At 37.0% G+C, this 27,571-nt stretch overlaps 3 protein-coding genes across 3 annotated transcripts; 1 reads left to right on the forward strand and 2 right to left on the reverse strand.

The window, feature by feature from the left end:
• Window positions 1-3,582: 3,582 nt before the first annotated feature.
• LOC130711083 (putative receptor-like protein kinase At3g47110) lies at window positions 3,583-8,120 on the forward strand. Its single transcript, XM_057560542.1, has 2 exons — window positions 3,583-6,438; window positions 7,216-8,120. Exons 1-2 carry the CDS (start codon window positions 3,783-3,785, stop codon window positions 7,647-7,649), a joined length of 3,090 nt encoding a protein of 1,029 aa, XP_057416525.1. The 5' UTR covers window positions 3,583-3,782; the 3' UTR covers window positions 7,650-8,120.
• A 78-nt stretch (window positions 8,121-8,198) lies between these two features.
• Window positions 8,199-19,842, reverse strand: LOC130711084 (subtilisin-like protease SBT2.2). Its single transcript, XM_057560543.1, has 10 exons — window positions 19,487-19,842; window positions 14,147-14,306; window positions 13,333-13,736; window positions 12,512-12,607; window positions 11,896-11,968; window positions 11,436-11,718; window positions 10,522-10,853; window positions 9,790-10,060; window positions 9,315-9,596; window positions 8,199-8,782 (listed from the first exon to the last, which is right to left on the reverse strand). Exons 1-10 carry the CDS (start codon window positions 19,714-19,716, stop codon window positions 8,358-8,360), a joined length of 2,556 nt encoding a protein of 851 aa, XP_057416526.1. The 5' UTR covers window positions 19,717-19,842; the 3' UTR covers window positions 8,199-8,357.
• Window positions 19,843-20,732: 890 nt separating this feature from the next.
• Window positions 20,733-27,336, reverse strand: LOC130713385 (lysine-specific demethylase JMJ15-like). Its single transcript, XM_057563157.1, has 10 exons — window positions 27,295-27,336; window positions 27,036-27,113; window positions 26,151-26,669; window positions 25,837-26,061; window positions 24,925-25,086; window positions 24,363-24,731; window positions 23,007-23,769; window positions 22,819-22,922; window positions 21,907-22,104; window positions 20,733-21,689 (listed from the first exon to the last, which is right to left on the reverse strand). Exons 1-10 carry the CDS (start codon window positions 27,334-27,336, stop codon window positions 21,315-21,317), a joined length of 2,835 nt encoding a protein of 944 aa, XP_057419140.1. The 3' UTR covers window positions 20,733-21,314.
• Between the last annotated feature and the right edge of the window lie 235 nt (window positions 27,337-27,571).

The following is a 27,571-nucleotide window of genomic DNA, read 5'->3' on the forward strand; positions in this document are numbered from 1 at the left end:
TTTTAAATCTAATATGCTGGAAACTACATAAAAAGTATAGATTTTAGATTAGATTTGTTAAAGATTTTAGATATTAGAATAAATTTAATATTCTAAACTACATAAACTTTCGGTTTCAGCAAATATTTTATGCACTTAATTTTAGCAATATAACTGAAACAGCTATAAGAATAACAACTATAATTTTAATCATGTTAGGAGATGTCTATAAGTATGTTAAACAACTACTTAACATGTTATAATACTCATCAGTCACATACTCACAATTATAACCCAAATATAAATTGAACATACCGATACAGGTCCTTTCTCTCTTGCAGGTCTTTCATCAGCTTCTTATAATGATTTTCTATGTACTGCTCTGCAACTGCAACCTTCTTTTTGGTCACACTTGAAGGTGCTTCTTACTTCTGTCAAACAGGAAAATAAATGGCAGTGAATTAATGAGCTTAAGCAGTTTTAAGGAAGTGATTAAATTTAACAGAGAAAAAATGGAACAATATACCTTAAAGTTCAGAAAATGCAAACAGCCCTTCAGATTACAATAGTCCATGCAATTACAATATGAAAACAAATAACAACCTTTGACCAGATACATTTAGCAAAACTGATGAGAATAGAAAGTGAGAGAATAAAGGTTGTACCTCCAGCTGCACATTTCTCTGCATTTGAAGACCTTCATCATGGTTAAGACCTGTTCATATAAGATGCAATTTATTCATTTAAATGGGAATAAAGTAAAGCCTGATTAAATTAATTTGCAATCAGTCAACCATGAATGAAATATGAACAATAAATGTAATAGAAAGCACTGAAAAAAATAGGGCAGGAAAAGCTGAACAGAAGTGTCATGAACTCAGAAGCTGAAAGAAACCCCGCGATTAATATTTGATCTGAGAATATTCAGATAAGGAACCTGCGACATCAAATCAACCATATATGTTATACATGTCATACATGTTATTTGATCTGAATTGGGTGAATTATGTGTTGGTGCTCCACTGTTTCCATAAGTATGTGGGTTGGGACCACCATAGAAGTTTTGATAGTTCTGGGGAGGTGGTGATGCAACAAAATTTTGATTGAACCGGTGATAGCATACTGCTGCAGTGTGCCCTATTTTAAAGCATACTTGGCACTGTACAGAATTTCGACCACGACCTCTACCTCTACCTCTACCTCCACCTCCAGAAGTGCTGCAATTTACTCACACTCAATGGTCATCTTTATCACTGTATGTAACCATTCCAACAATGGCTCTTGTGCTGGCCCTAGATGTTTTCCGCTAATATATTGTTGCAGAGAAGCATTTGGCCTGCAGCAAAAGAGAATCTCATCAAAGCATAAAAGAATGAGGTCCAAGTTCTCAAGTGCCTTTGAGGATCAAGGTGGACAAAAACAAACTTCCATTTAAAGAATAACATGGATAAAATGAGGAAAGAAACTCACACACGGTTGTGAGAAATTAAACAAAATTGAAAACGTTGCAGAGGCATAAGGAACCTGTCAGCATTAGTTATATAATAAAATAAGAGATGTGGGGTAAAAGGGATATTGGAATCATGTACAGGAACAAACAGTCAAAGAAACTTTGCAATAATTAACAAAAATCAACTCGTAATTACCAACAGAAATGCAAAAGTGCCAGGAGGTCCATGCTATGCTGTAAATGAACATCTGCATTCCATTCAAAATTGTTAATTTAGAGCTTTAATTATAGAGGGCCTTTTTATGATTTCACAAAAAGAAAAATGCTTACATGTACATAGTGAAAAAACAATCCAATTGAAAGCAGCCTTGCCTCATTCAAAATAGGAACCAGAACGGGCATAAGAAGAAGCTGTGACCATCAAAGTTTAATAGTCATATGCACAATAAACTCAAAGAAACTGAAGATTGATAACCGAATAAAAGAAAAGCCAAATACATCCGACAACCAAAATATAGCCACATAAAACTTACCTGCGACACAGTCCCAGCAATCCTGTTAATAACCATCAAGTCAGCAAAGGCTTGGGAGCAATCCACTCCTGCAATGGCAATCAATTGATTTCAAAAATTTGGGGGTTTTCAACAAAATCAAAACTTTCGCAAGCTTAAACAAAACCGTGTTCCTGGGTCGCTTACAAAAAGGGAAATTGGGACTCATCGTCGTTGGTGGAGGAGAGGCGTATGACGTAGATGATAACCTCCTTATCGCCGTAGCTACGCTTGAGGACAGGGCCGTTGGAATCCAACGCGCCATTCACGATGCTGAATGGTGATGGAGGACTCACTCTCTGCCATGGAAAACAAACAATCAAATTCAAATAACGCATCATGTCACTCCAATTGAACTGAATTGAATTGAAAGAAAGAAACCGGCGAAGCACGACCCCGAGGTTGGAACAGATTGGGGAAGAAAGGTGGTAGGTGCGTAACAAACTCAATAAGAAGAAGATGATGAGCCGTGCAATTGAAAAGATATGGTGAGCCTTGCAATTAAAAAAAGAGGGGATGAAAAACATTAGGTTTAGCTGTTAAGGAGAAATGATATAATTTTCAATTGATATATGTTTTAATTTTATATATTCTAACCTAATTAATTGATATTATTTTAGAAGATATAATTTTCAATTGATATATGTTTTAATTTTATATATTCTAAAATAATTGATTGATATTATTTTAAAAGATAAGATTTGGTCTTTTAATTTATTTTAAATTTATTTTTAGAATATATTGATTAATTTTTATTGAATTTTCGAATTTTTTATTAATTCGGGATTTTATGAGTTTTTATTGTGATTTGCTAGATTTTGTTAGTTTTTATCTATCTTTATTTAATACCATTTTTAATATTAGATTTGATTGAGATTTAGGTTGTTTATTTCTTAATTTTATTTTAATTTATCTTATTATTTATTTTAAATCCAGAAAATACTTTATTTTATTTTAGATTTAATTTTAGAGAATATTAATTAAATTTTCTTAAATTTTTAGATTTTTAATTAATTCAGGATTTTATGAGTTTTTATTGTGATTTGCTAGACTTGGTAGTTTTTATCTATCTTTATTCAGTACATTTTTAAATTTGATTTGATTAGGATTTAGGTTGTTTATTTCTTAATTTTATTATGGTGTTCTGGTGAAAAGCATTAGGTTTAGCTGTTAAGGAGAAATAAGGTAAGGAAAAATCAGGGCACATGTGGCAAGTGGGGCCAAGGAGAAAGAGCTGACGTGTAAAATATTAGGTGAGAATTAATCTGGGAGCGACACGTCACTAACTTGGCCTGTGGGAGCGACACGTCATGCTAGAAGTTGTTCTTTTCTAATATATATATAGATAATTCATAAATACATTAATTTTTAATACTGATTGACTGAAACTAATTAAATAATATTTATAAAAAATTACAATATAAATACATATTTGTAAAAGCTAATGACCGGTAACCCTTAATTGTAGACACTCATAATTGCACTTCAACCCACACAAATGATAAATTGAAAGAAGAGGATAAGACCCCATTAAATAAATATCAAACTTCCATATATTCATATATAAATTACTCCATCATGAATGAAATTGAAGTACCCTCACTCAGTTTTAAAAGTAAACGTAACTAATGTAAATTTGTTTTAAATTCCTCATTTTTGCCTCATGAACCAAATATGAGTTCAACCAAGCACACTTGTAAGAGTGAAAAACTAACGACTTGTCTACTTCTGCAGCTGTCGTGGGAATACTATAAATACAGATGCAAGCTGGAACTTAATATCACAAACCATAGAAACTAAGCATGGCTTTGTTTTCACACTTTCTTCTTCATTTAGCCTTCTTAATCATTCTCCTCCCCCTTGATTTACAGAACCTTTTGGTTGGTGTATCATCAACCACTCTAAGCATCAGCTCAGACAGAGAAGCTTTGATCTCACTGAAGTCTCAGCTGAGTAATGACATCAGTACTTCTCACCCACTTTTATCCTCTTGGAGCCAGAGCTCCTCTCCTTGTAATTGGACTGGTGTCCTCTGTGACAAGCGTGGCCAAAGAGTCACTGGCTTGGACCTTTCAGGCTTTGGTCTCTCAGGCCATTTAAGCCCCCATATTGGTAACCTGTCCTCTCTTCAGACCCTCCAGTTGCAGAATAACCAGCTATCAGGAGTGATTCCTGACCAAATTGGCAACCTATTCAGTTTGAGAGTTCTAAACATGAGCTCAAACATGTTGGAAGGAGTGCTTCCTTCAAACATCACCAAATTGGAGGAGCTCCAGATTCTTGATCTGTCCTCAAACAAGATCACCAGCAGGATTCCTGAAAACATTAGCAGCTTGAAAAAGCTGCAGGTCTTGAAACTTGGAAAGAACAGCCTCTATGGTGCAATCCCAACTTCTCTAGGGAACATTTCCACTCTCAAGAATATCAGTTTTGGCACCAACTCTCTCAGTGGCTGGATTCCCAGTGAGCTGGGCAGGCTTCATGATTTGATTGAGCTTGATCTCGTTCTCAACAATCTCAATGGGACTGTTCCACCTGCTATATATAACCTGTCTTCCCTTGTTAACTTGGCCTTGGCTTCAAACTCCCTGTGGGGTGAGATTCCTCAGGATGTTGGTCAGAAACTTCCAAAACTCCTAGTGTTCAATTTCTGCTTCAATAAGTTCACTGGTAGAATTCCAGGGTCTTTGCACAACCTCACCAACATTCGAGTCATTCGTATGGCTTCCAACTTTTTGGAAGGAACAGTGCCACCTGGTTTGGGAAATCTCCCATTTCTTCACATGTATAATATTGGGGGTAACAGGATTGTCAGCAACACAGGTCTGGATTTCATTACTTCTTTGGCAAACAGCACCCACCTGAACTTTCTGGCAATTGATGGCAATATGCTGGAAGGTGTGATTCCTGAAACCATTGGCAATCTCTCCAAGGATCTCTCAATACTTTACATGGGACAGAATCGTTTCAATGGAAGCATACCCTCCTCCATTGGCCTTCTCAGTGGCTTAAAGTTGTTAAACTTGTGCTACAATTCATTCACTGGAGAAATCCCACAGGAGTTAGGCCAGTTAAAGAAACTACAAGAGCTATCTCTGGCTGGAAATCAGATATCAGGTGAAATTCCAAATTCCCTTGGTAATCTCCATAAGTTGATCCAAATTGATTTGTCAAGGAATAATCTTGTGGGTAGCATTCCCATCAGTTTTGGGAATTTTCAAAACCTGCTCTACCTGGACTTATCCAACAACAAGCTCAATGAAAGCATACCTGTGGAAATCCTCAACCTCCCAACTTTGAGCAATGTTTTGAACTTGTCAATGAACTTGTTGAGTGGACCAATACCACAAGTTGGGAAATTGATCAGTGTTTCCTCCATTGACTTTTCTAACAACCAGTTGAATGGTAGCATCCCCAGCTCATTCAGCAGTTGCTTGAGCTTGGAAAAGTTGTTTTTGGCCAGGAATCTTCTTTCAGGTCCCATTCCAAAAACTTTTGGAGATCTAAGAGCCTTGGAAACCTTGGACCTGTCCTCTAACAAACTCTCTGGGTCCATTCCTATTGAACTTCAAAATCTTCATGTTCTTCAGCTTTTAAACCTCTCTTACAATGATTTAGATGGAACCATTCCAGTTTTCAAAAATATCTCTGATGTTCACTTGGAAGGCAATAGAAATCTCTGCTATTCAACATGTGTGCCTCATGGCCATGGAAGAAGAAATGCTAGGCTTTACATCATCATAGCAATCGCGGTAACATTGATACTATGTCTCACCACAATTGGTTTTTTGCTATACATAAAGAACAGCAAGGTGAAGGTAACAGCAGCAGAACCTGAACTGCTAAAGTCTCATCATGCTCCAATGGTCTCCTATGAAGAGCTTCGTTTAGCAACTGAAGAGTTCAGCCAGGAGAATTTAATAGGAGTTGGAAGCTTTGGCTCAGTGTATAAAGGCCATCTAAGTCATGGAAAAACTGTTGCTGTGAAAGTGCTTGACACTCTAAGAACTGGTTCTTTAAAGAGTTTCTTTGCAGAGTGTGAAACTATGAAGAACTCAAGGCATCGGAATCTGGTTAAGGTGATCACATCATGCTCCAGTCTTGACTTAAAACACAATGATTTTCTGGCTCTGGTGTATGAGTACTTGAGTAATGGGAGCTTGGATGATTGGATTAAGGGGATAAGAAAGCATGCAAGTGGAAATGGGTTGAGCCTCATGGAGAGACTGAATGTAGCTATTGATGTTGCTTGTGCATTGGATTATCTACACAATGATAGTGAAAATCCTATCGTGCATTGTGATTTGAAGCCCAGCAACATTCTCCTGGATGGAGACATGACTGCAAAAGTTGGAGACTTTGGATTGGCCAGGTTACTGATTCAAACATCAACTAATAGTCAAGTTTCCATTAGCTCAACTCATGTCCTCAGGGGTTCCATTGGTTACATACCTCCAGGTTAGTATCCTAAAACATTCCTCTTTAATTGATACTACTTGATAATTTTTTTAACTTATTAAACTGGACCAAGATTTGCTGTCCCAAATGATGTCTCAGCCTTCTCTCACCACTGAGATTGTGTCATGTCAATTAAAAACCACCCATATAAGATTATAAATATCATATCCACGTATTTTTTAATTGACATGTCATAAGTGACAGGAAATGAGATGTTGTATGGAGTCAGAGGATCTAGATCCCATTAAACTGTAGGAATAGAAAATCTTATGTCCATTTTTCTGTCTCACCATTTAAATCGTGTCATGTCAGTTAAAAACCACATATCTAAATGTATAACCGCCTCATGTACCTAGATCAAGTGCCTTTTTCATTTGACAAGTCAAAATCAATTTGGGCTAGAAGATTTTCATCTAAATCTAAACTATAGAAAAAAACATAAACTTGGTGCTATAATGCTCTAGCTATGCGCGAGATCCAGAGAGTTTTGGACCTCCTTTGTGGATCTAATGTAGGCAATCTTACCTTGCATTTTTGCAAGACCTTGATTCCACGGCTCGAACCTGTGACCGCAAAATTTCATGACAGAAACCTTACCGTTGCGCTGAGGGTGGCGTCTTTCATCTAAATTATAGATGCTTAGTATAAATATCAATATGTTATTCTATTCCTTTCTTTGTGAACCTTTTAATACCCCCAGTGAAACATGAAATAATTATATAGTGTTACTTGTGATCTCATGCTTTGTTTAACAATATAGTAATTGTAAATTTTCAGAGTATGGATGGGGGGAGAAACCATCTGCAGCTGGAGATGTATATAGTTTTGGGATAGTGTTACTAGAACTCTTATCTGGGAAAAGCCCAACAGATGAGTGCTTCATGGGAGGCCTAAGTATAACAAAATGGGTGCAGTCAGGATTCAAAGACAAGACTGTTCAAGTCATTGATCCTCAGCTGCTATCCCTCATTTTCTGTGATGAAGACCCTTCTGCTGCAGCTAAAGGTCCCAATATACAACTCCCTTGCTTGAATGCAATTATAGGAGTTGGCCTATCCTGCACTGCAAACAACCCAGATGAACGCATTGGCATTAGAGATGTTGTTCGCCAACTAAAAGCTGCTAGAGATTCTCTTTCGAAAAATGATGCTGACATTGAAAGTCCTTCTAGTACTACTGCCAAGTGTTACTATGAAGTTTCAGTAAATTGAAGATTGGTGGTGGACACTGCATAATAAGGCGCATTTTCTACCATTTATTCTTAAATAAAGGTAGAGAAACCCTCACCCCAAGCTAGCTTTTAGGATAGAGTTAGGCATAACCTAAATTCTAAAATGTCGTAGTTTCTTCCACTCAGTAAAATTATTTTCTACCGTTGTCCGCGGTTTGTCTCTTATGTGTCAAGAAATTTCAACCTAAAAGATTATGTGTCAACTTCTACTCTCCCATCTCTTATTTTGAGTTGTATGATATTATCATATGATATGATATTCTGATACCCCACAGTAACAAGTCTAGAAAGAAATCTCCACTGTGAAGTAGGATTACAGTAGCTCATCTACCAAGGAAGAGTTTCTCTCAATCCTACTCTGAATCTCCACTGTGAAGTAGGATTACAGTAGTATAATGAAAATGTAAATTCTCTATTTCCTTGAACAGGATTTCAAGAACTCTCTCTCTTCTATCGCTCTTGGAGATGAGTTTTCTCTCTATACTCCAACTCTTCACAAGTCCCTCTATTTGTACTGAACACGTATGAATATAATGGAACCCATCTCACCTATTTGTTACATCTATATAACTTAATAACTAGTTAAAAACATAGCTCAATGCACCTTATAATCAAAATAAAAGGACAAAATTAGAAGAATACAGCAAAATCTAAATGAATTACTGAAGAAGAGAAGACACTAGCCCTGTTAGCTCATAGTGAAGTTATGATATTTAATGATAACCGACACTGGAATGTTGACTACATGACCTTGGCTACCAAACAGTCCAATCCTCCCAAAGCTGGCAGCAGAGCTGTTACTGGTTGCGGTAAAGATCACAGACAAGACTTGTTTCTCCCCACTGGCAAGAGAGAATTGAGTTGGAGATACTTTCACTGAAACCCCATATGGAGAACTCCAACCAACATTGTAAGTTTCATTTCCAGCAATGTTTTGGACTGTTCTCTGCACTACTCTAGATTGGTTCAGCTTTGCTATTGTGATTGAGGGCAAGTTCAGATCAGAGCCATACACAGTAGCATTATACATCCAGCAGCTTTGACTGGTGTACTTCAGCACTGCCAGAGCTGAACCATTGATAGCACATAGAAATGACATGTAATCATCATAACCTGCAAAGAAATATGTATATACACACTTTAAAGCAAGTTCCACAAGTTCCTTGCACTTAAATAATCTCATGCCAAAAAGCTAGCTTAGAAGTGATAATTGCTCTACCCTATATATAGACTTATTTAGCTATATTTCAAGTCAACGTGAAACCTCTCGACACACCTGTCACGCCTAGGCTAGACATGAGCGTGAACTTTGCAGACTTCATATTTACAAAAATGTCCTTATCCCTCATCTTGAGATATCTACATGTTTAGATTAACTTCATCAATTTCTTCTGAAACAACAACGGGCCAGATCGACTTCATTAATTTTTCCTAGAACAATTGCGGATCAGGTTAATTCTTAAATTGATTCTTAAACTTTAACGCATTATGGGTGGTCCAATGAATAAAATATCAAGTCCATTTATTCTATACAAAGTTATCTAACTGATCATGATACTGCAATCATTTCTGAAAGTTCTGAAACATTAGAACTTTCATTGACATTGTAAATATAATGAATTCAGAAGTTCATTGAGTGACTTACCAGAATCAAAAAGCAAACCAGGATTCAATGCTGCAGTAGCATTCACAAAACCACTTCCCATGTCAAAGGGAGTTGCCGGAGATTGGTTTAGTTCAGGGGAGGGATACGATCGCTGAGCCATTATTGGCTTCCCATTGTTGTCAAACAGAGAAGCTGTGGTGGAAAGAACAGATCCAATGGCGGCAGGACTGAAATTGGGGAACTTTTGCTTAATTAGTGCAGCAAGACCAGCAACATGAGGTGCAGCCATGCTTGTGCCAGACATCATTGCAAAATTCTCACCTGTTGAAAGAATGCAGACCACATATTCACATTTCATAACATTGATAAGTATAATAAGTAAAAATTTCCGTTTCCTGGTATAGATTATAACTTAAAATGATGTCATGTTTACTTAACTTGAAAGAGACAAAATAATGTTAAGCTTGTCTATACTTTGTTTTCTAGAAAAAGTCCTCTTTATGCATTTACAAACCTAGAAATTCATCTGAATCAGTAGCAAGAGAACTCCAAGCAGCCCATATAGAATTTCCCGGAGCTACCAGATTGGGTTTCATAATATCAGCTTCGTGTGGAAAACTGTCCACTGGATCTGGTCCTCTGGCAGAGTAATACATAACCTTTGGGGCAGCATTATTATAATTGGCTTCTAGTCCACCACAAATGCTAGCAACAGCCCCAAAATTAACAATTTCTTTTGAAGCCCCATCTTTTTCCAGTGAAGAATTGTAGTATTCTAGTAATATCTGTCCAGTTGAAAACAAGGTGAATAGTTAGTATCCCGGGAAACATTTCGCATGAACATGTAAGATATAGAAGTAAGTTGACTGTTAGCATATGGCTAAATCCATGCCTTATACAACAGATAGATCTTCTTCTCACAAATCACAATAAGTACTAGAACACCAAAGATGATATACATATATACATATATAGTTCGTTTGGGTAACCAGTTTAATTAATAAGAAAATTTGAGAAGCTTATTGAATGTATCAGCGCTTATTCATAAGCTAATCTGGACAGCTTATGAAAATAAGCTCAAAACATCTTATAAATAGATCATACGCTATTTACATAAGTTCTCGCAAATACTTAAGTAAGCCTGATGCTATAAAATAAGCTCTTCACAAATGAAAAAAAGGGACAATATACATGTACATTTACTCATTCATATTGAAGGAAGGAAGGGTCAAGATGAATAATGCACCTTGGAATCTTTTGCAGATGGAATTATTATGCTGGACATTTTCATTGGAACTGGGTTAAGCTGAAAATCAACCACTAAAGGGCCCATGGTAAAGACAACACCAACCGCACTAAGGCTCATTGCTGTTTCTAAGGCCTGTTGGACAGTGGAGAGCCCAAGAACAAATCTGATTGAATAACTACAGATCAGGAGGTTGCCCTGGATCAAACCCTTATTCAATTCACTTGCATCTTGACACTCACCAACATACATGTCATCAGCAACTGTTGTGCCATTGATCAAAGCATGTTGCGCATAAATCAATTTATACATTGTGTTCTCATCTGTGCCAGCTGGAAAAGTAACAGGAGAATCTCAATTGCCAATAAGCATACTGATATAACAAAACGTAATTGCACACGTTCACAATTGAATCATCTTTTGTTTTCCCAACATAGTTCTAACCCAAAATTAAAAATCCTTTTGAGAGTTAGTATGAAATAAAATACATATTACTCTACTGCTTTGGAGAGTTAGTGCGTGTTTGGATCCGCGTTGTCAAAATTGATTTTGGATAGAATTTATTCTAGTAAAATTGATTATAGTAGAAGTGAGTTAAAGTGGGTTGAACGTGAGGTGATTTATGTTTGGTATACATTTATCATTTATGGGAAAATTGATTTCCACAGGGTAATGTAGTAAAACCAAGTTATGATATCTCAAATTTGATTATGTCTGCCGCACAAGCTACTCTCTCTAGCTTCTCCGTAGAATTGATTTTTCTAAGCCGATTGTCAAGCATCTATATAACAACCTAAAAGTGATTCTGGTCAATAAGAATTGATTCTAACGCTCCCAGACGTGGAACCAAACACACGCTTAGTCTGAAATAAAGTCATGCATAGCTAACAAGGATTAGAGCAACAGAATTTTACGTGCAAGTCCAACTCCAAGTATGGTCAAATTATTTCCAAGAGATAGGGAGTTGCTATAAACTCTGTCATGAGAGGCAGCACCAATGGTAAAGATCCATGGACTAAAGGAGGACATGCTCAAAGGTCCTGGTCCAGTATTTCCAGCAGCTTGCACTACAAAAATACCAGCTTTTACAGCTGAGAGCAATGCCATGTCTATTGGATTGAAGAAAGTTGCAATATCAGGAGGACGCCTATTAGGAGCGATTGACAAGCATATTATGTCAACAGCATCCTGAGCTGCCTGTAAACAATTAATCACAATACTAAGCCTTACCAGAAATGAAAAATTGTGCTTGATGCAAGTTGGTAAACAGATTCTGAAGCGAACGCATGCAAGGAAAATATCATAAATAATATATACTGCACAATCAAAAAGGGCATGTACAGCAATGCATCATTTGTGTGTCTATTTATGTACCTGATCAATAGCTGCAACAACATCTGCAGCAAATCCTCCCAGTCTCTTGTATAATGCCTTGTAAACAGCAATACTGTAAAAGATGGAAATGAAATGCATTCATAAAGGTTGTCAAAAAAATAATAATTATGCTTTCATGAAATTAGTAGAAATCCATGCCAGAAAAAGGATACGTTTTTCTCTTTTTCAGCTTGAGTAGAAAGATACATACACAGTTTTTTTTTTCCTTGTATAAAATGTATAGATAAACAGTTTCTATTAACTTACATAATCTTTCAAATGTCAAATAACTTATTCAAAGACATCAAACACTTTACTACAAGTACAGAGCCTATAAGTTTACGAAAAATCACTGCGAACTAGGAGCCGCCCCACTAGCATTTCCAAGTAAAAGGCACCAAACTTTCTTTTTCTATCCCCATAAACAAATTACTACGAGTACAGAGACTATAAGTTAACGAAAAAATTACTCAATGCAAGCAACCTTCATTCAGATACTAAGCTTTAGAATCTAGTCAAGCACTTCTGTTCAGAGTAAAAGGCATCAAACTTTCTTTTTTTATCCCCATAAACAAATTACTACAAGTACAGAGACTTTAAGTTTACAAAAAATTACTGCGAACGAGGAGCCATCCCACTAGCATTTCCAAAATGATGCCCAGCAACAACCACTGGGATTCCATGGTTTCCAGCTGCAACAGAAGCTGTGTGCCTGTATATTACAGATACAACAGAAGGAACATTTAGTGAAGGGAGGAGTAAAATTAGTAAGTTTAAGTTTTGTGTTACCCTTGATTAAAAAACATTCATGTTCTGAGATTGTGATAGAAGGAAATTACATTGATAATATTACAAGAACAAGTAATTGATGTTTTTGTAATTGATTCTAAAGTCAAAATCAATTATGGGAAGAAGCTTTTGTGAGTAGCTTCTCGATGACAGAACTGATTCTGAGTAAATAGAAGTTAATCCAAACATGCTATAAGTTAAGTTTCAACCTTCAAGTACTTGCTAGAATCATATTGCACTCAAGATCAGCTCTCAACAAAGCATTGAAGATTGAAGGAAATGGGGGTAAAACCTATTAATTTGTTCAAAATTCTGATAAATACAAGCTAGAAGTAATTCATCAATTCTTAATTAGAGGAAAGAAAATTTCAAAAAGGTAATGAATAGTTACAGAAAAACAGATTGGTTGATGTCCCTATTGCACATCCAACATAATATGAACAATGTACCAAGTGTACTCTGGGTTTCAAATTGCAGTCCACAGCAGCAATTGCGGCCACAATGTAAAGGATTTTGTAGTCCCTGCGACGGCATCGCAATCGCGCAATTGTGGCCGCATCAACCCACAGCTACCACAGTTTTAAACCCTGCTAGTGGTGGTTAACAACAATCAAACATAAGCCCCATTTGGAAATTCTAAAAACTCACGTGCCATGGCCATCGCCATCAAAAGGAGAAGCATAGTCCTGAGTTGAATCAAACACTCCTCTGGCTATAGCAGATTCTGCAAAATGACGGGCCCCAACAAGTTTCCCATTGCAAGAACCAGATGGAAAATCCCGAGTAACCTCACAGGTACCAGAAAAACGAGCAGGAACATGGAATGGATGTTCAGATCTATCATCAGCAAAACTAGGGTGTGTAGGATCAATGCCAGTGTCAACAAATGCAATAGTGATTCCTTCACCAGCAGTTTCAAATCCTCCTGAACCTGATTGAAGCCAAGCTCCCTGTGGAAGTCCTAAAAATTGTGGAGTGTAGGTGGTTGCAGTTCTTACAGAAAAATCCAGAACCACATTGGACACTGCTCTTCTCCTTGAGAGCTTCTCTGCCTTCAAGATTAAGTGGTTTCAAAAATTGATAAAATCAGTAAACTATACACAAATGAAAGAGAGGGGAAAGGGAGGCAAGGAAATTCAAATCTTCACAAAACCCCCTAATTTTGTGAGAACTTTGGACGAAGAAAAACATGGTTCACGAGTTAAAATGGATTCTGTAGAAATTAGTTTTAGCGCGTTAGAACTATATTGCAAATAACATTTATATACTGAATGTTAAATGTAAAAACATGACTCCGGAGAGTTTTCAAAAATTTCTCAAACCATCTCCCCTTCTTACAAAAATCTCTCTACCAAGGGCAAGACTTCTAAGTCTCTTATTTTCTTTCCTTCCCTATCCTCCAAAATTCATAAATTGTAAACACACCATTATAGAATCATGATGTTGAGAAGTAGGAGCATACCTGCTGTTGAGTAATTAGCACAGCAAATCCATTAATCAAGTAATGATAGCTATAGAGCTTCAGATATTTCTCCCCTTTCAACACCTTTTTCAACCACGCATCGTGAACTCTGGCAATGTTAGAGCCAGGCCTCCGATCTATCTGTGAAACATTTTGATTTCTGAAAATACCAAAAATACCATATCTTCAAAATGAATCATTCTTTTGAATAAATAAGCTCCATGCATGTTTGTACACACGGCGGAAAACTACACAAATCACGGTGGACAGACATAAAAACTAAGAGAAGTTGCTTTTGTTTACTGAGATTTTTGTTCATTATGGTTTTCCACCATGTATCTAAATATGCACTCGAAAGAAAAAGGCTTAATTGCACTTTTGGTCCCTTAAGTATCATGTTTGTGCGATTTGGGTCCTTAATGTTCAAAACGAGCAATTTAGATCCTGAAACTTTATTTTTGTGCAAAACAAGTCCCTCCGGTAGTCTGCCGTTAGAATCATGGACGGAAGTTAATGACGTGGCACTCATTAATCTACTTAGGTCTCCCAGGAGCCCTTCTCATGTATGGAGGATGGAGTGGTGGAGCATGACTAACATGCCACAGTTTTGGTCCATTGGGTGGTAGTATAATATGTTCATATGTCCTCAGAAAAGTTTCACTCCTACAATTAACCAAAACAATAATTAATTGGCACTATCATCCCAGCTATTGTCATCAGAATCCTGCAGATCTTGCGCAGCATCATAATCTTCATCTAATGAGTCATCATCATCAGAACACCAGTAATTAGGCAACTCCTTCTCAGTTTCCTTTGAGTTGTCAACAACCTCAAACTCCACAGCTTTCTCACACTGTACTCCATCCTCCACGGCTTTCTCACACACAACCTCAACCTCCACATCTTTCTCACCCTCTACTGTTTTACCACACACACCACCACTAACAACCTCACCATTAACCTCACCAAGCCCATGTGTGTTCTCCCCAATGATCTCAAATGACAGCTCCCTCACTCCACTATCTTGAACCCCCTCATCCACAATACTCACAACTGTTTCTATCCAATTCTCCACAAAAATATCTACCTCATCATGCCCCTTAACATCACTGAGAAATTGAAGCACATCAGAATCATCATTAAATGGTTTTCTACCATTGAACAACCCAAGCCTAGGATTTCTGTACCAGAGACAATTTAATTGATGCATAACCCAGGCTTTTTACCACCTTGCCCACTTCTATGGAGTTAATTTCATCAATATCCCAATTCTCTACAGTTTTGCAAGCACCTCTAACGTACTCAAGCCTTGGTTCATCCACAAAGTACCCAAGAACATTGAGTCCAAAAGGGACCTGCGGTCAGGGACCACCTTTTCCCTTCCTCGAGCTCCACTCCGAGCACCGCTCCTGCCTCTGAAACCACCGTTCATCATTGGAGAATCTTAAGGCTTCACCGTTCGATCCAGGCAGGCGATGGCTCCGATTGCACCTCGCCGTTCTCACCTCTCTCAATCACACGGTTCGCACCTTCTATTCTAGGTCTGGGTGCGATTTGGATTCGGAAATTTTGTCTGATTAGGGTTAAGTTTTGTTTTGTATAACATAGGTTAATTGTTTTTCTTTTTTCTTTTTTTATTTGTCCCTCCATGTAGATTAATCAATGCCAAGTAGATTAATGAGCGCCACGTCATTAACTTCCGTCCATGATTTTAACGACAGACTAACTGAGGGACTTGTTTTGCACAAAAATAAAATTTCAGGATCTAAATTGCTCGTTTTGAACATTGGGGACCCAAATCGCACAAACATGATACTTAAGGGACCAAAAGTGCAATTAAGCCAAAGAAAAATTACGGTACAACGTACCATGACTTTAGAATGTAAAGTTTTTTTTAAACAACTTGTCCATGAATAGATACATCATCATAGAATTTAGATGCTAAGCAATCATTTTAACAAATACTTATATCATCACAACACAAAGATATAGCTTGCAAAAGTAATGGCATAAATTTTAAATTTCTTAAGACCTTCTGGAATCTTGTTTCTACGGATTTCCAAAACCTCCTCAATGATTTTCATAGAACTGGTTATTGGCCTAAAGGATGCAATTCCTCCTTCATTACCTTGATCCCCAAAAAGGATTGCCTAGTTGATTTATCTGATTATAGGCCTATTTCACTTGTTGGATGTGCATATAAGGTGGTGTCTAAAGTATTAGCAAATCGAATTAAAAAGGTGCTGCCTTCCGTTATTAATGAGGCGCAAAGTGCTTTTTTAGAAGGGCGAGGGTTGTTAGATAGTGTTGTTGTGGCGAATGAATGGGCCCATGATGCGAAAAGTCGAAAGAAAGGATCAATGGCTTTTAAAGTAGATTTTGAAAAAGCCTACGATTCTGTGCATTGGGACTTTTTATATTATATGATGCATCGGATGAACTTTGATGACAAGTGGATTTCTTGGATCAAAGCTTGTATTGAATCTGCTAGAATTTCTATTTTGGTGAACGAAAACCCGAGCGATGAATTTGACATGGGTAGAGGGATTAGACAAGGTGACCCTATCGCACCTTTTCTATTCTTGATTATTGCAGAAGGTCTCAATGGCCTTTTGAGACAGGCGGTTCATCTCCAAAAATATAAAGGATATAGTTTCCATGGTTTGGTGGGAGTGGAGGTTTCTATCCTCCAATTTGCTGATGACACCTTGTTCATTGGGGAGGCGACTAGACAAAATGCTTTTACCCTGAAGTGTATTCTTCACTGCTTTGAATTAGCTTCGGGTCTAAAAGTCAATTTCTTTAAAAGTTGCTTGTTCGGTGTTTCCGTTGAGGAGCGGGAAATGCAGGTATTATCTGCAATTTTAAACTGCAAATTGATGTCTTTACCTTTTCTTTACTTGGGTTTACAGGTGGGAGGCAACCCCAGAAGGCTGGATTTCTGGAATCCGATTATGTTAAAGCTCCGAAAGAGATTATCGACGTGGAGAAGGAAATCTCTTTCTTTCGGCGGTCGTGTTTGTTTGATAAATAGCACGCTGTCCTCCATTCCCCTATTTTACCTTTCTTTTTATAAGCTGCCTGTAGGAGTGGAAAAGGAATGCATTCGATTTATGAGGAACTTCCTGTGGGGCGGTGTAGAGGGGGAGAAGGCTAAGATAGCGTGGATCAAATGGGATACAGTTTGTAAACCTAAGGAGTTTGGAGGACTAGGAGTAAAAAGATGGGGCGATTTTAATAAAGCCCTCCTTGGCAAATGGCGGTGGAGACTCTGTAAGGGTGAGCAAAGTCTTTGGGCACGTATTATATGTTCCAAGTATAATGTTCATAATGGTGTTATTAGAGGGCATCATTCAGGTTCCGCATCAGTTTGGTGGAAAGACTTGGTGAAGACATGTTTCGAGTCTCCTGATGGGGGTTGGTTCGCTGATGCGATTGCTAGGAAACTTGGTGATGGGAAAACAGTTAAGTTTTGGCATGATACTTGGGTCGGGGATGGCACTTTGGCGTCAAAATACTCAAGACTCTACTTGGTGTCTTCCCAACAGCAAAGTGTAATTGCAGATATGGGCTCTTGGATTAATAACCAGTGGTCTTGGAACTTCATTTGGCGGCGGGAACTCAGGGATTGGGAACATACTTGGACGAGGGAAATTATGAGCTTATTGAACAATGTCACAGTGAGGTTGGGAGTTGCTGACAAGTGGGTTTGGAAGGAGGATGCGTGCGGTGGCTATTCGGTTAGATCGGCGTATTCGTTGATCACGGGGAACTTGAACCATACTCATACTACAGTGTTTAAGTCTCTGTGGAAGGTCTGTACTCAATCATCTGTGAAAACTTTCATTTGGAAATTATTTTGGGGCAGAGTTCCAACAAGGCAGAATCTCAGTAGAAGAGGTGTCCTACTCCAAAGTTCTGATCTGAACTGTCCCTTCTGTGATGATGCTATGGAGAGTGTGGAACATCTCCTTTTCTCTTGCACGAAAGTTTCACGAATTTGGTACTCTGTATTTAATTGGTTTGGTTTCTGTACTGTTTTGCCATGTGAGAGTCAGCTGCATTTTTTACAATTCGTTCATGGATGCTGGAATAATAATCAATGTCGGGTTTGGCGGGTTGTTTGGGGGGCGGTGGTCTGGACTGTGTGGTGTATGCGTAACAGGCTTATCTTCAATAGCATATCCCCAGATTGGGATAATTTGCTGGGTTTGATTCAATGGAAAGCTTGGTTATGGGTATCTTCTCTCTTAAAGGATTTTAGAAGCTCCATTTATGAATGGATTTTGGATCCTCGTTCATGTATCTCCCAGGTTTAGTGGACTTTGAAGGGTTTGGAGGATAGGTTGGTGCTTTGGTGTGTTTGCTGCATTATATTGGAGAGCTGCCATCAATATTGGGCTTCTCTTTTGGGGAGTATAGTGATCTTTATGCAATTTTACTTATGGTGTTGATTACCTTACTGGTTTATTGGTGTTGAGGACTTCCTCCCTGTTTTCGTGTATGTGTGTTCGGCTGTGGAATTTCGCTGGGGGAGATAATGGTATTCTGCTTATTTTGGCTTTGGTGCATTACAGTAATGAAGACTATTAGGTGTTTTATAACTATCTGCTGGAGTAATCTTTGGAAAGTATTAATAACCATTATGCACTGGATGTGGAACTGAATTGGACTAGGCTGCTTGTTTTGGGGGAGGGTTATTATTTATTAGAATCTTTGTAAGCTTCCTTGAAAATTTCCTCTTGACTTCTTAAAACTAGTACTCTTTTTCCCTGCTAGGTTTTCCCAAGGGGGTTTTATCCTAGTATGGTTTTAATGAGGCTTGTTTTGTTAAGTCTATTTTCAAGGTGGTACTAGGTGGGGTAGTTGTGTCTTTTTTGGACCTTTGTTTTTTTGATCTTGCTAGTCCTTAGCTTGCTCTTTTTTTCTCTTCTTCTTCTTCTTTGTATTGGGTTGAAGTACCCCTTGTACTTCCATTCAATATAATTCTTGTTGCCTATCAAAAAAAAAACAAAGATATAGCTTGCAAAAGAAGTCTCTATGAATAAGGACACATAGATGAATGTAACAATACACTTTCTAAACTGCAGCTCAAAACTTCGAATGCTCTGCCCATGGGGTCACCTCCTCGGCTCATCCCTTAACCATTAGGTCAGGGTTTGATCCTCACTCATGGCAATAAAAGAGAACATGTGTCCAGCAGTTACCCGCTTTGTGTGAGCACCCTCAGCGAAAGAATTAGTTATTGTTGTTGGCGGAGGATACTTTGGTCTCACCCAAAAACTTTGAAAACTCACTCTGTAAAGCTTCAAAATGAAGATAATGGAAGGGATGAGGTACCTTGTTCTGTGATGTCTATTTCTCCTAGAAACACCATTTCTGAAGTGGTGACCAATTACTCTGGTCAACGCATCCTGATTGTGAGACGTAGGGGCTTGTTTGAGAGTAACAATGTAGACAGCAGTAGTTGCATCATATTCATCCGAATCATCTTGACATGAGGAAGGTGTTAGTAGCATCCCCAAGAAACTCAACAAAACCACCAAATGTGCCAAATATGAGTTCCCCATTTGGGTTTTGGAATGCAAAGCCCCACCAAGTATGAACCAGAAGCTGGTAACAATTCTTCAGCAGCAAACATAGTCCATCCGCAAGTGCTAGACTCAACTTTGATATTTAAGGCTATGCTTTATGCTTGTGCCGCTAAGAAAGTGTTATATATATGGCATCATGGCATGTCAACTAAGTAGTGCCAGTGCCTTTGTGCACATGCCATAGAGATAGTGCATCACTATCTGCAAAAAAGCCAAAAAGGGTTCTCTCATATATCATTCTAAATTGAATGTTTGGGAATCTTAGGCTTTGTTGATTGATTATATTATGAGGTCCACGCATGCTTCAAGTAAGTTTTTGTTTTCTTCAGTAGTTTAAGTAAAAACTTTGAATCAGCATTGTCAGATTTTGATAAATATTAGTTTTGTTTTGAAACTTTTTAGATGATGCAATTGGAATAGTTGAGCCGCATTGTGATTAATTATACATGTAACCTTACTTGATAATTTTAAAAATCAAGTGTGTGCCCATCCTTGAATGGCCTGTCGTTGTGGATTTATGGGTCACACTGTTAAAGTAATACTACTTTTAAAGTTTTTTTTTTGAAATCCTTTTAAGTTTCAAAAAAGATTTACGTTCAAAAAAAAGATATATTTAGTTTCAATTTATTCTTTAGTTAACATATAGTTTTTTTAATTTATATAATTTTTTTGAACATTTTAATTTATATAATTTTTTTTGAAAAGTTTAATTTATATAAATTGATAACACAATTTTATTGATTTGTCATTTTATTCAAGGTTTTAACATTGAAAAATATGCATTTCAAAAAAAAAAAAACATGAAAAATATAATGTTTAAAAAAAACATGAAAATTATAAAACTAAATCCACCACTAGGTAACATTCGCCGCCACCACCACCCCCGCCGCCACTAGGTATTAGATAACATTCAACACCATCGTTGTTGCCGCCGCCACCTATAACATCTACCTCCGGCAACACCACCACTATTGCCACCACCCTCAATCACCACCACCTCAATCATCACCACCACTAACACCAGGTAACATCCACCACGACAACCACCCGCCACCCAGTAACAACCACCACTATCCAAGTTAAGAAGGTTATGATATGAACATGTGGCGGCAATTAGGTCTTTTTGGGTTAAGAGGAGAAGCAGAGACAAGCCGAAAAGAAAAGCATGATGGTAGCATCGAAACCCTTGTTCATTTGAGTTTCTTATGCACCCAATCAACACAAACCCACGGTAGCCTGTGCCGGAGAATCCAGAAGCAAGCTCAAGATGAACAAAAGCGCACGTGAGGTCAGTCTACACATTCTGTTCTTTTTCATGTTTGCATGCAGAAATTTAAGACTATGGACTATGTAGATTACTAAGTATGAAATATGTAAAACATAAATCTAACCAACAACCACACACAAGCAAATTATAAATCCAAAAATACAGACTTAATGAGTCAAATGCATGAACATAATCCATCAACCTCCTCTGTAGTTTAAATAATCTCTGAAAGAACTAAAGTACTAAACAATTGACTAAGTTGAAATACAATCATCCACAGTCACAGAATTAAGAACTATTTCTTGTTTTATGCACGAGATTTCTGGATTCCATCTATCTGCTTCACAATTTCCACTCTAGATTGAGTTAACTCTGCATCAGAGCTGAATAACTGATGCATGGAACTTAACTCATCAGGACTTGCCTTTTTCAACAACCCTTGTAGCCTCAACTTGTTCTCTTCAGAGGAATGAGAAGAACCTTGTACCATGTCATCCTCCTCCCGCTTTACCAAAGTGACACCAAAAAGTTTGGTGGTACTGACACCTTGTGTAGAGTTACTAGAGCCATGAGGAGCCTTACTCGTAGAGGCATCAATGGCCCTGCCTGAAGATTCAGAAATTGCTCCTTTGTGGTTCCAGTACTCCACACATTTATGACCAGGATCTAGAGCTTCAATTGACTGCAAAAAGTTGGTCACAATGGATTAAAACATCAGAAGTTGAAGCATAAAAGATTCAAACCATGTACATAAGAGTTTGATTTGGATGCACTGACACTCTTACTTTACTCTGTCAACCAATCAGATTTAAAAAATGTGTAAGAAACTATTTTCCCACGTCTTTGGAATCGGATTGGTTGACGTAAAAAAACTTCTGCATTTTATGAGTTTGCATTACCTGAATAATGGGTGGAGAAAGGAATCCAAACATTTTATGACCATTGGTGCTTTGCAGAAGTTCTAAGGGAGGAAGTGCTTCTTCACCTAGACTCTCTCGCCTCTTGATTTCATGAATTAGTTTATTCAGAACTGTCTCCCAGCACTTATCTGCTGAAGCCTGTGTGAATGTCTCATTTGGGTGTAATTCCATTGTAACCTGAAAAATATTTTACTTAATGAGAAAGAAGTATACATTCAATTGAAAAACATGGCATGCAAATAAGTACAAAGTACAAACCATAACAGCCCCTGAGTTTCTCTAGAAAATTTCAAAAACAAAATTCCAAAACAAGCAAAGAAGAGGACAAAAAAATTATCCCAAACAATACATAATGAAACAACTAAAACAAAGTTTATGAAGAAAGAAGACTTCAATAAGAGTGTGGAAGAAAAGAAGAAAGCAACTTTTCCTATAGGATTATTAGAAATAATAACAATATATAAGAGATTCAGTCCCAATGCAAGCTAGAAAAAGAAGGACAAAACTTAACTACACATTCATACATGTTGTTTTTACTGTTGTTCAATTACAACATAACACGTGAGCTAAAGTGAAGTTGAGGGAAGTCATCACATTAAAAAGTCAATAAAACATTAAGAAAGAAAGTATTTGGAATTTTTTTTATTGGGCAACAACATAAACCGCAAATAAAGTATTGTATCAAGTTTCCTCCGACCTAAAGTAACACTTTTGATATAATCACACTCACTTTCTCTTCACTCCAACTCAACCCACACAAAAACCTGAGAAATATATATCATTGTATTTGAGCCAGTATGATTCAGCCCCAGAAATAACTTATATTTAGAAACAGAAGCATGTGTCAGTATGATTTTAAACTTAAAACAGAAACAAGGATAGGAATGATACCTTGAAAACAGGCCCAAGAAGTCCAGCATCAATGACTTCACAAACATAGTCACATAGGTTTGCTGGATCTAAAGTGCTAAAGAACATAAAACGGCTCTTGAATCCTTCACAAGTTTACCAAAACAAAAGTTAATCTCAGACAAAAGTGTATAATAAAGCAATAAGCCCAGAAAAGATTTGCAACATACCTTTTGGATATATTGCATGCTTACTGCTCCAGAGCTTTCCAAACATAACAGAGCCCAAACTTACAAGATTAACAGCTTCATAAGCAGATTCAATTAGGCCCTTAAAGTGATCGTTATCAGGTTCATCAGAAGTGAGGTCAATATACGAACCCACAGATCTTCTCTGCACCTCCCTAATTTCATTGTCCATGGCCAATTTTTTATCTTTTACGTTGTTCTTATGGAAATCTATAACCCCATCTCGTGTGCTGAGAGGTTCATGATGAGAACCAGGAGGTACCAACTCTGAAGAAACATGGTTGTAAGAACTGCTAACTGCATTTGGATTATACTTCTCACTAGTTCCTGCAAGAAAAGTTGAGCTTTCCCCTTTTTCTTTATTCTTGTTTTTGCACTTGGCTCTCTCCATGTGTTGTTCATCCTCAACATTAGCAGACTGGTCTCCAGGGTTTCTTTTAGCCCATGCTTCAATTGCATGTTTTTCTCCTTCTAATGCTGCAACCAAAGAAGATATCTCGCTCAAAGTATAACGATACAGGATAACTTTTTTGTCCATTTCACATTTGCAAAGCTTGTTTGAGTGTTGAAGACAAGAATATCTATCAGGAGAACACTGGCAACCAATGGCAGATTGGTGCAAGTCATAGAAGCAAGAGATGCATTCTATTTCCTCAAGCAAATCATAGCGATTGTCCATCTTCGCCATCGTCGTTAAATGAATGGGAAGAGACAGAAGCCTCCCTCTTTCCATCTCCATCCTTGTCTGTCAAAAATAAGGGTAACAAACAGAAAAAGACATCAAATTATAAATGACATGCAAAGTTATGAAGTCAACTCTCTTCTACACTCCATCCAAACATAAAGTACTTCACTTCAACTCACTTTTACTATGATCAGTTTTACAAAATAAATTTTACCAAAATCAAGTATGACAAACGCTGATCCAATCACGCACATAGATGTTTAGCAATGGACTTAGAAAATTAATTTTAGTTCCAAAATCAATTCTGCGAAGAAGTTAGAGATAGTTGCTTTCGCAAGGGATAATAATCAATTGTGCGATTTCATAGCATTAGCGTATAGAAATCATTTTTCCATCAACATGTCCAAACATAAATTACTACACTTTTAACTTACTTTTACTCACTTATCTCATAATCAATTTTACCAAAATCAATTATGATGCTGATCCAGACATGCACTACAAGTACTTTTGAAGACAAAATCAACTCTATTATGGGAAGAAGGTTTGGAGAGTTGCTTTTGAGTTATTATAAAAAAAAAAGGTTAATCTATATGCTATAAATATGTGGAGGGGCTATGATCAAAGAGAAGATAGTATGAAAGAATGGTTACCTTAACTGCATCAGTAAGAACTCCATCTTTTCCACAAGCACTTTTCCATTTCAAATACCTCAGAGTTTCTTTTCCATGAAGAGTTTTCTCTGCAAGGGCAAGGACGGCATCCTCAGCAGCTCTGAACAACATCTTGTCATGAGACAATGATGTCTTGCGGCATTGCTGACTGTAAAGCTCAACAGCAACCTGGCCATGCACGAACCAATCAACAGGAGCCACATTGACAGCCTCTGAGCAGTTGAAGCCACAGCTGAAGCCACCATGATATGCCCTTGGGAAGGTGAGAACGAATTCCCTTGGATTCTGAACAATGCGGTATACAGGCAACCCCGCAGATGTAAGAATTGAAGGAGTAAACTGTGTCACCTGCTCAAAGATGAAATCAAATCATAACCACTACAAAACTTATATATTTCATTGACATTGATATAACATTACACAATGTATATTTTATAAGATTAAAAATAATAATAATTTATACTTTGGGTCACCCCAATATATACAAAAGCAACCAAAAAAATGAAAGCAATAAAGAAAACTACAACTTCAAGTATCATACCAGCTCATTGAGTAGATCAGGTTGTGCTGCAAATAATTCAGGCAACTCTTTCTTCACAGTTTCTTCTAGAGCTGTAGCATGGCTCCCAGGTACACCATACCATACTGTTGGGTCACCCGAGTGCAGATAATTAAGTGAGTATAGGTGATGATCATCAACATGCTGTTCCAAGGAGCAGAAAATGAGAATAAGGTGATAAATTTTTTTAAAGCAAAATGATTATATATCATCAATAAAAACTTAGGAGTCCAATCAAGGTAAGAAGGGAGGCAACCCAACAAAAAGACAAGCTCAATAACGTGACAGGGCAAAAAAAAAGTTCATCAATGCTACTTAACATATGCCTCAAGCAAAAACAAACCTAAAAAATCTATAAAAAATGCACAAAAAGAAGCTCCTAAAACTAAAAGATAAGTAAACAAAACCAAAATCTTCGTGATGCTAAGATAACATCATCCTAAATTCTTCTCCAACACTCGTGGTGTTAGTCTTTATAGGTATTAAGATTGAAACAAAAGAAATACACAATTCAAGTCATTATAACTTGTGCTATAATCAACATTTCAAATAAATGAATAAAAGCAATGGACCATAAAATATTATGAGTTCTATTATACGTACGGAGAATTCTATTACATAATAAATTATTTTATGCTTATGTTGGTAGCAACCCTAAAGTCTATAGTAGTCAAAGTTTTTTATTTTCTCCATTGAACTTTTAATTAGATTATAGTTTTTACAAGGCAAACAAATGTTAAAATTCCAAATTAGCTTTCAAGAATCATAACTTTATAACTCCAAAGACAGAAATAGAAAGAGATTAAAAAGAAAATCAGTAGTACTATTTGTTATGCCTAAATGTTATTTTCATTCATATAGACTAAGTGACTAATTAACAATGTCACTACTCACCCAACAAGATGTTGAAAAGCACATTCCAATGTACATCCAGGGAACAATAACTCCCGGGATATCATTGTTTTCATAACATAGTGCAGAACCCGGCAATCCCGCCAAGTTATTCAGATTCCATCCTCCAGACACAGTGTGTTGATTTGTATTACTCTTAGTTGATGAAGATGTCTTAGGAAAACCACTTCCAACTGATCCAATGTCCAAGTCAGTTCCATAATACACCTACAAAATCATATAGGAACATATAAACTGTTTGGCCAATTATGTGACATTATAGACCAAGAATGTTATCAACAAAACATAATTAATACCTCAACAACATCAGTTGGTTCCTCAATTATTCGCCAATATTCGCCTTCGATTTCCTCCACAGAAGGCTCCCGTCTCTTCTGCTGCTTGTTTCGACTATCTTCTCCATCATCATGATGAGCAGGATTGACCATGAAATAGCTATTTTTAAAAGCGTTTGCTTGATGATGGAATTCTCTTACTGTGAAGTCTGGCCCTGATTGGAAGCCAAACCTCTCATCGTCAGGTTTTAAAAGAACATTGGCTTTATAACTTGCATTTCCTGTTTTCCTGTTTGTGTCTATCTTTTTTGGTCTTCCACGTTTTCGTTTCCTCCCCTTGCCTTTCTTCTTCATAGACTCTCTATGCTGAAGAAAGTTAATTGGTTGAATTCGGGTGGGAAACTTTAAATTTTCCCACAAGTCTTTCTCTTTAACAGGGCATGGTGGAACCCAGCTAGTAGGAGGCACAATCTTACATATTCCATTGTGTTCTGCTTGGGGACGGATCTTAGCTATGTAACCAAGAGGGTCATGAAACTCCTAATAATTAAGACGAGTGTAAGTAAAATATTAATTCAATTTCATAGTATAATATTATACCACCACCAAATACAATAATAATGTATAGCGGAATGGTAAAATGGTCTCCCTAAAAGTGTTGGGCGTTGAAAAGTTCATCTCTATAAGAAGCAAATACCCCGGCCCTTATCATCTCTGATGGTATAAAAAGTCAGTCAAGTTAGTTCTAGTTTATCTTACCACAAGAACTTACTTAACTGATATTTTACATAATTAGGAACCACGAGGCATTTTGTAAGTTTAAGTACAAACCTACCAATACCCAACACTTTCATCGATGAATTTGATTATTACTCTCCTATATATGATAGTGATATTTAGAAGTACCTCAATTGTCGGATAAAACACAGGTGCTTCATCAATTTCAGGCCGACGTGCTCTAGATGGATTCCATATGGATGATGTCTGCAACATTGTATATATCATTGTAATTTTTTCAAAAAAAATAATTCTTCTGAATATTCAAATCTTTTTTATATTCACTTGATCGAGTAATTGGTCTATTGCCACATTCTGAACATTTTCCACTTTGAAAAAACATTTTATATTCACTATGACATATTCTGAACACAATTAAAAAAGATACCTTTATAATTGGTCTATTGCCAGAAGATTCTACATTTTCCATTTTAGGTTTGTAAGGATTACCCTGCAAAATATCATGTATTACTGTATTAGTATATATGCTAAATTTGTCGCCTCAAAAACATGTACATGGAGCAAACATCAAATCTACCAAAAGTATACCATTAATGTTTATTACAGCCCCAATATGTCAAATGGACACGATACATACCATCCCAATTTAATTTCAAAGAAATTAAAATTTCAATAATCAAAAGTATGAATGAAAAAAAAAAATC

Source organism: Lotus japonicus, chromosome 4 (assembly GCF_012489685.1).
Source record: "Lotus japonicus ecotype B-129 chromosome 4, LjGifu_v1.2".
Classification (NCBI taxonomy): domain Eukaryota; kingdom Viridiplantae; phylum Streptophyta; class Magnoliopsida; order Fabales; family Fabaceae; genus Lotus; species Lotus japonicus.

Excerpts from the sequence above, each read along its gene's own strand:
- LOC130711084 (XM_057560543.1), bottom strand. The coding sequence starts at position 19,716 with ATGGGGAACTCATATTTGGCACATTTGGTGGTTTTGTTGAGTTTCTTG. Across the intron at positions 13,737-14,146 it reads TGCTAATTACTCAACAGCAG|GCAGAGAAGCTCTCAAGGAG; the intron begins GTATGCTCCTAC and ends TTAATCTTGAAG. Across the intron at positions 11,969-12,511 it reads GGGATGGCTCCTCGTTCGCA|TATTGCTGTTTACAAGGCAT; the intron begins GTAATTTTTTGT and ends CATCTTTTACAG.
- LOC130713385 (XM_057563157.1), bottom strand. The coding sequence starts at position 27,336 with ATGGAAAATGTAGAATCTTCTGGCAATAGACCAATTATAAAG. Across the intron at positions 27,114-27,294 it reads GCAATAGACCAATTATAAAG|ACATCATCCATATGGAATCC; the intron begins GTATCTTTTTTA and ends ACAATGTTGCAG. Across the intron at positions 21,690-21,906 it reads TTTCTCCACCCATTATTCAG|TCAATTGAAGCTCTAGATCC; the intron begins GTAATGCAAACT and ends AACTTTTTGCAG.
- LOC130711083 (XM_057560542.1), top strand. The coding sequence starts at position 3,783 with ATGGCTTTGTTTTCACACTTTCTTCTTCATTTAGCCTTCTTAATCATT. Across the intron at positions 6,439-7,215 it reads CATTGGTTACATACCTCCAG|AGTATGGATGGGGGGAGAAA; the intron begins GTTAGTATCCTA and ends GTAAATTTTCAG.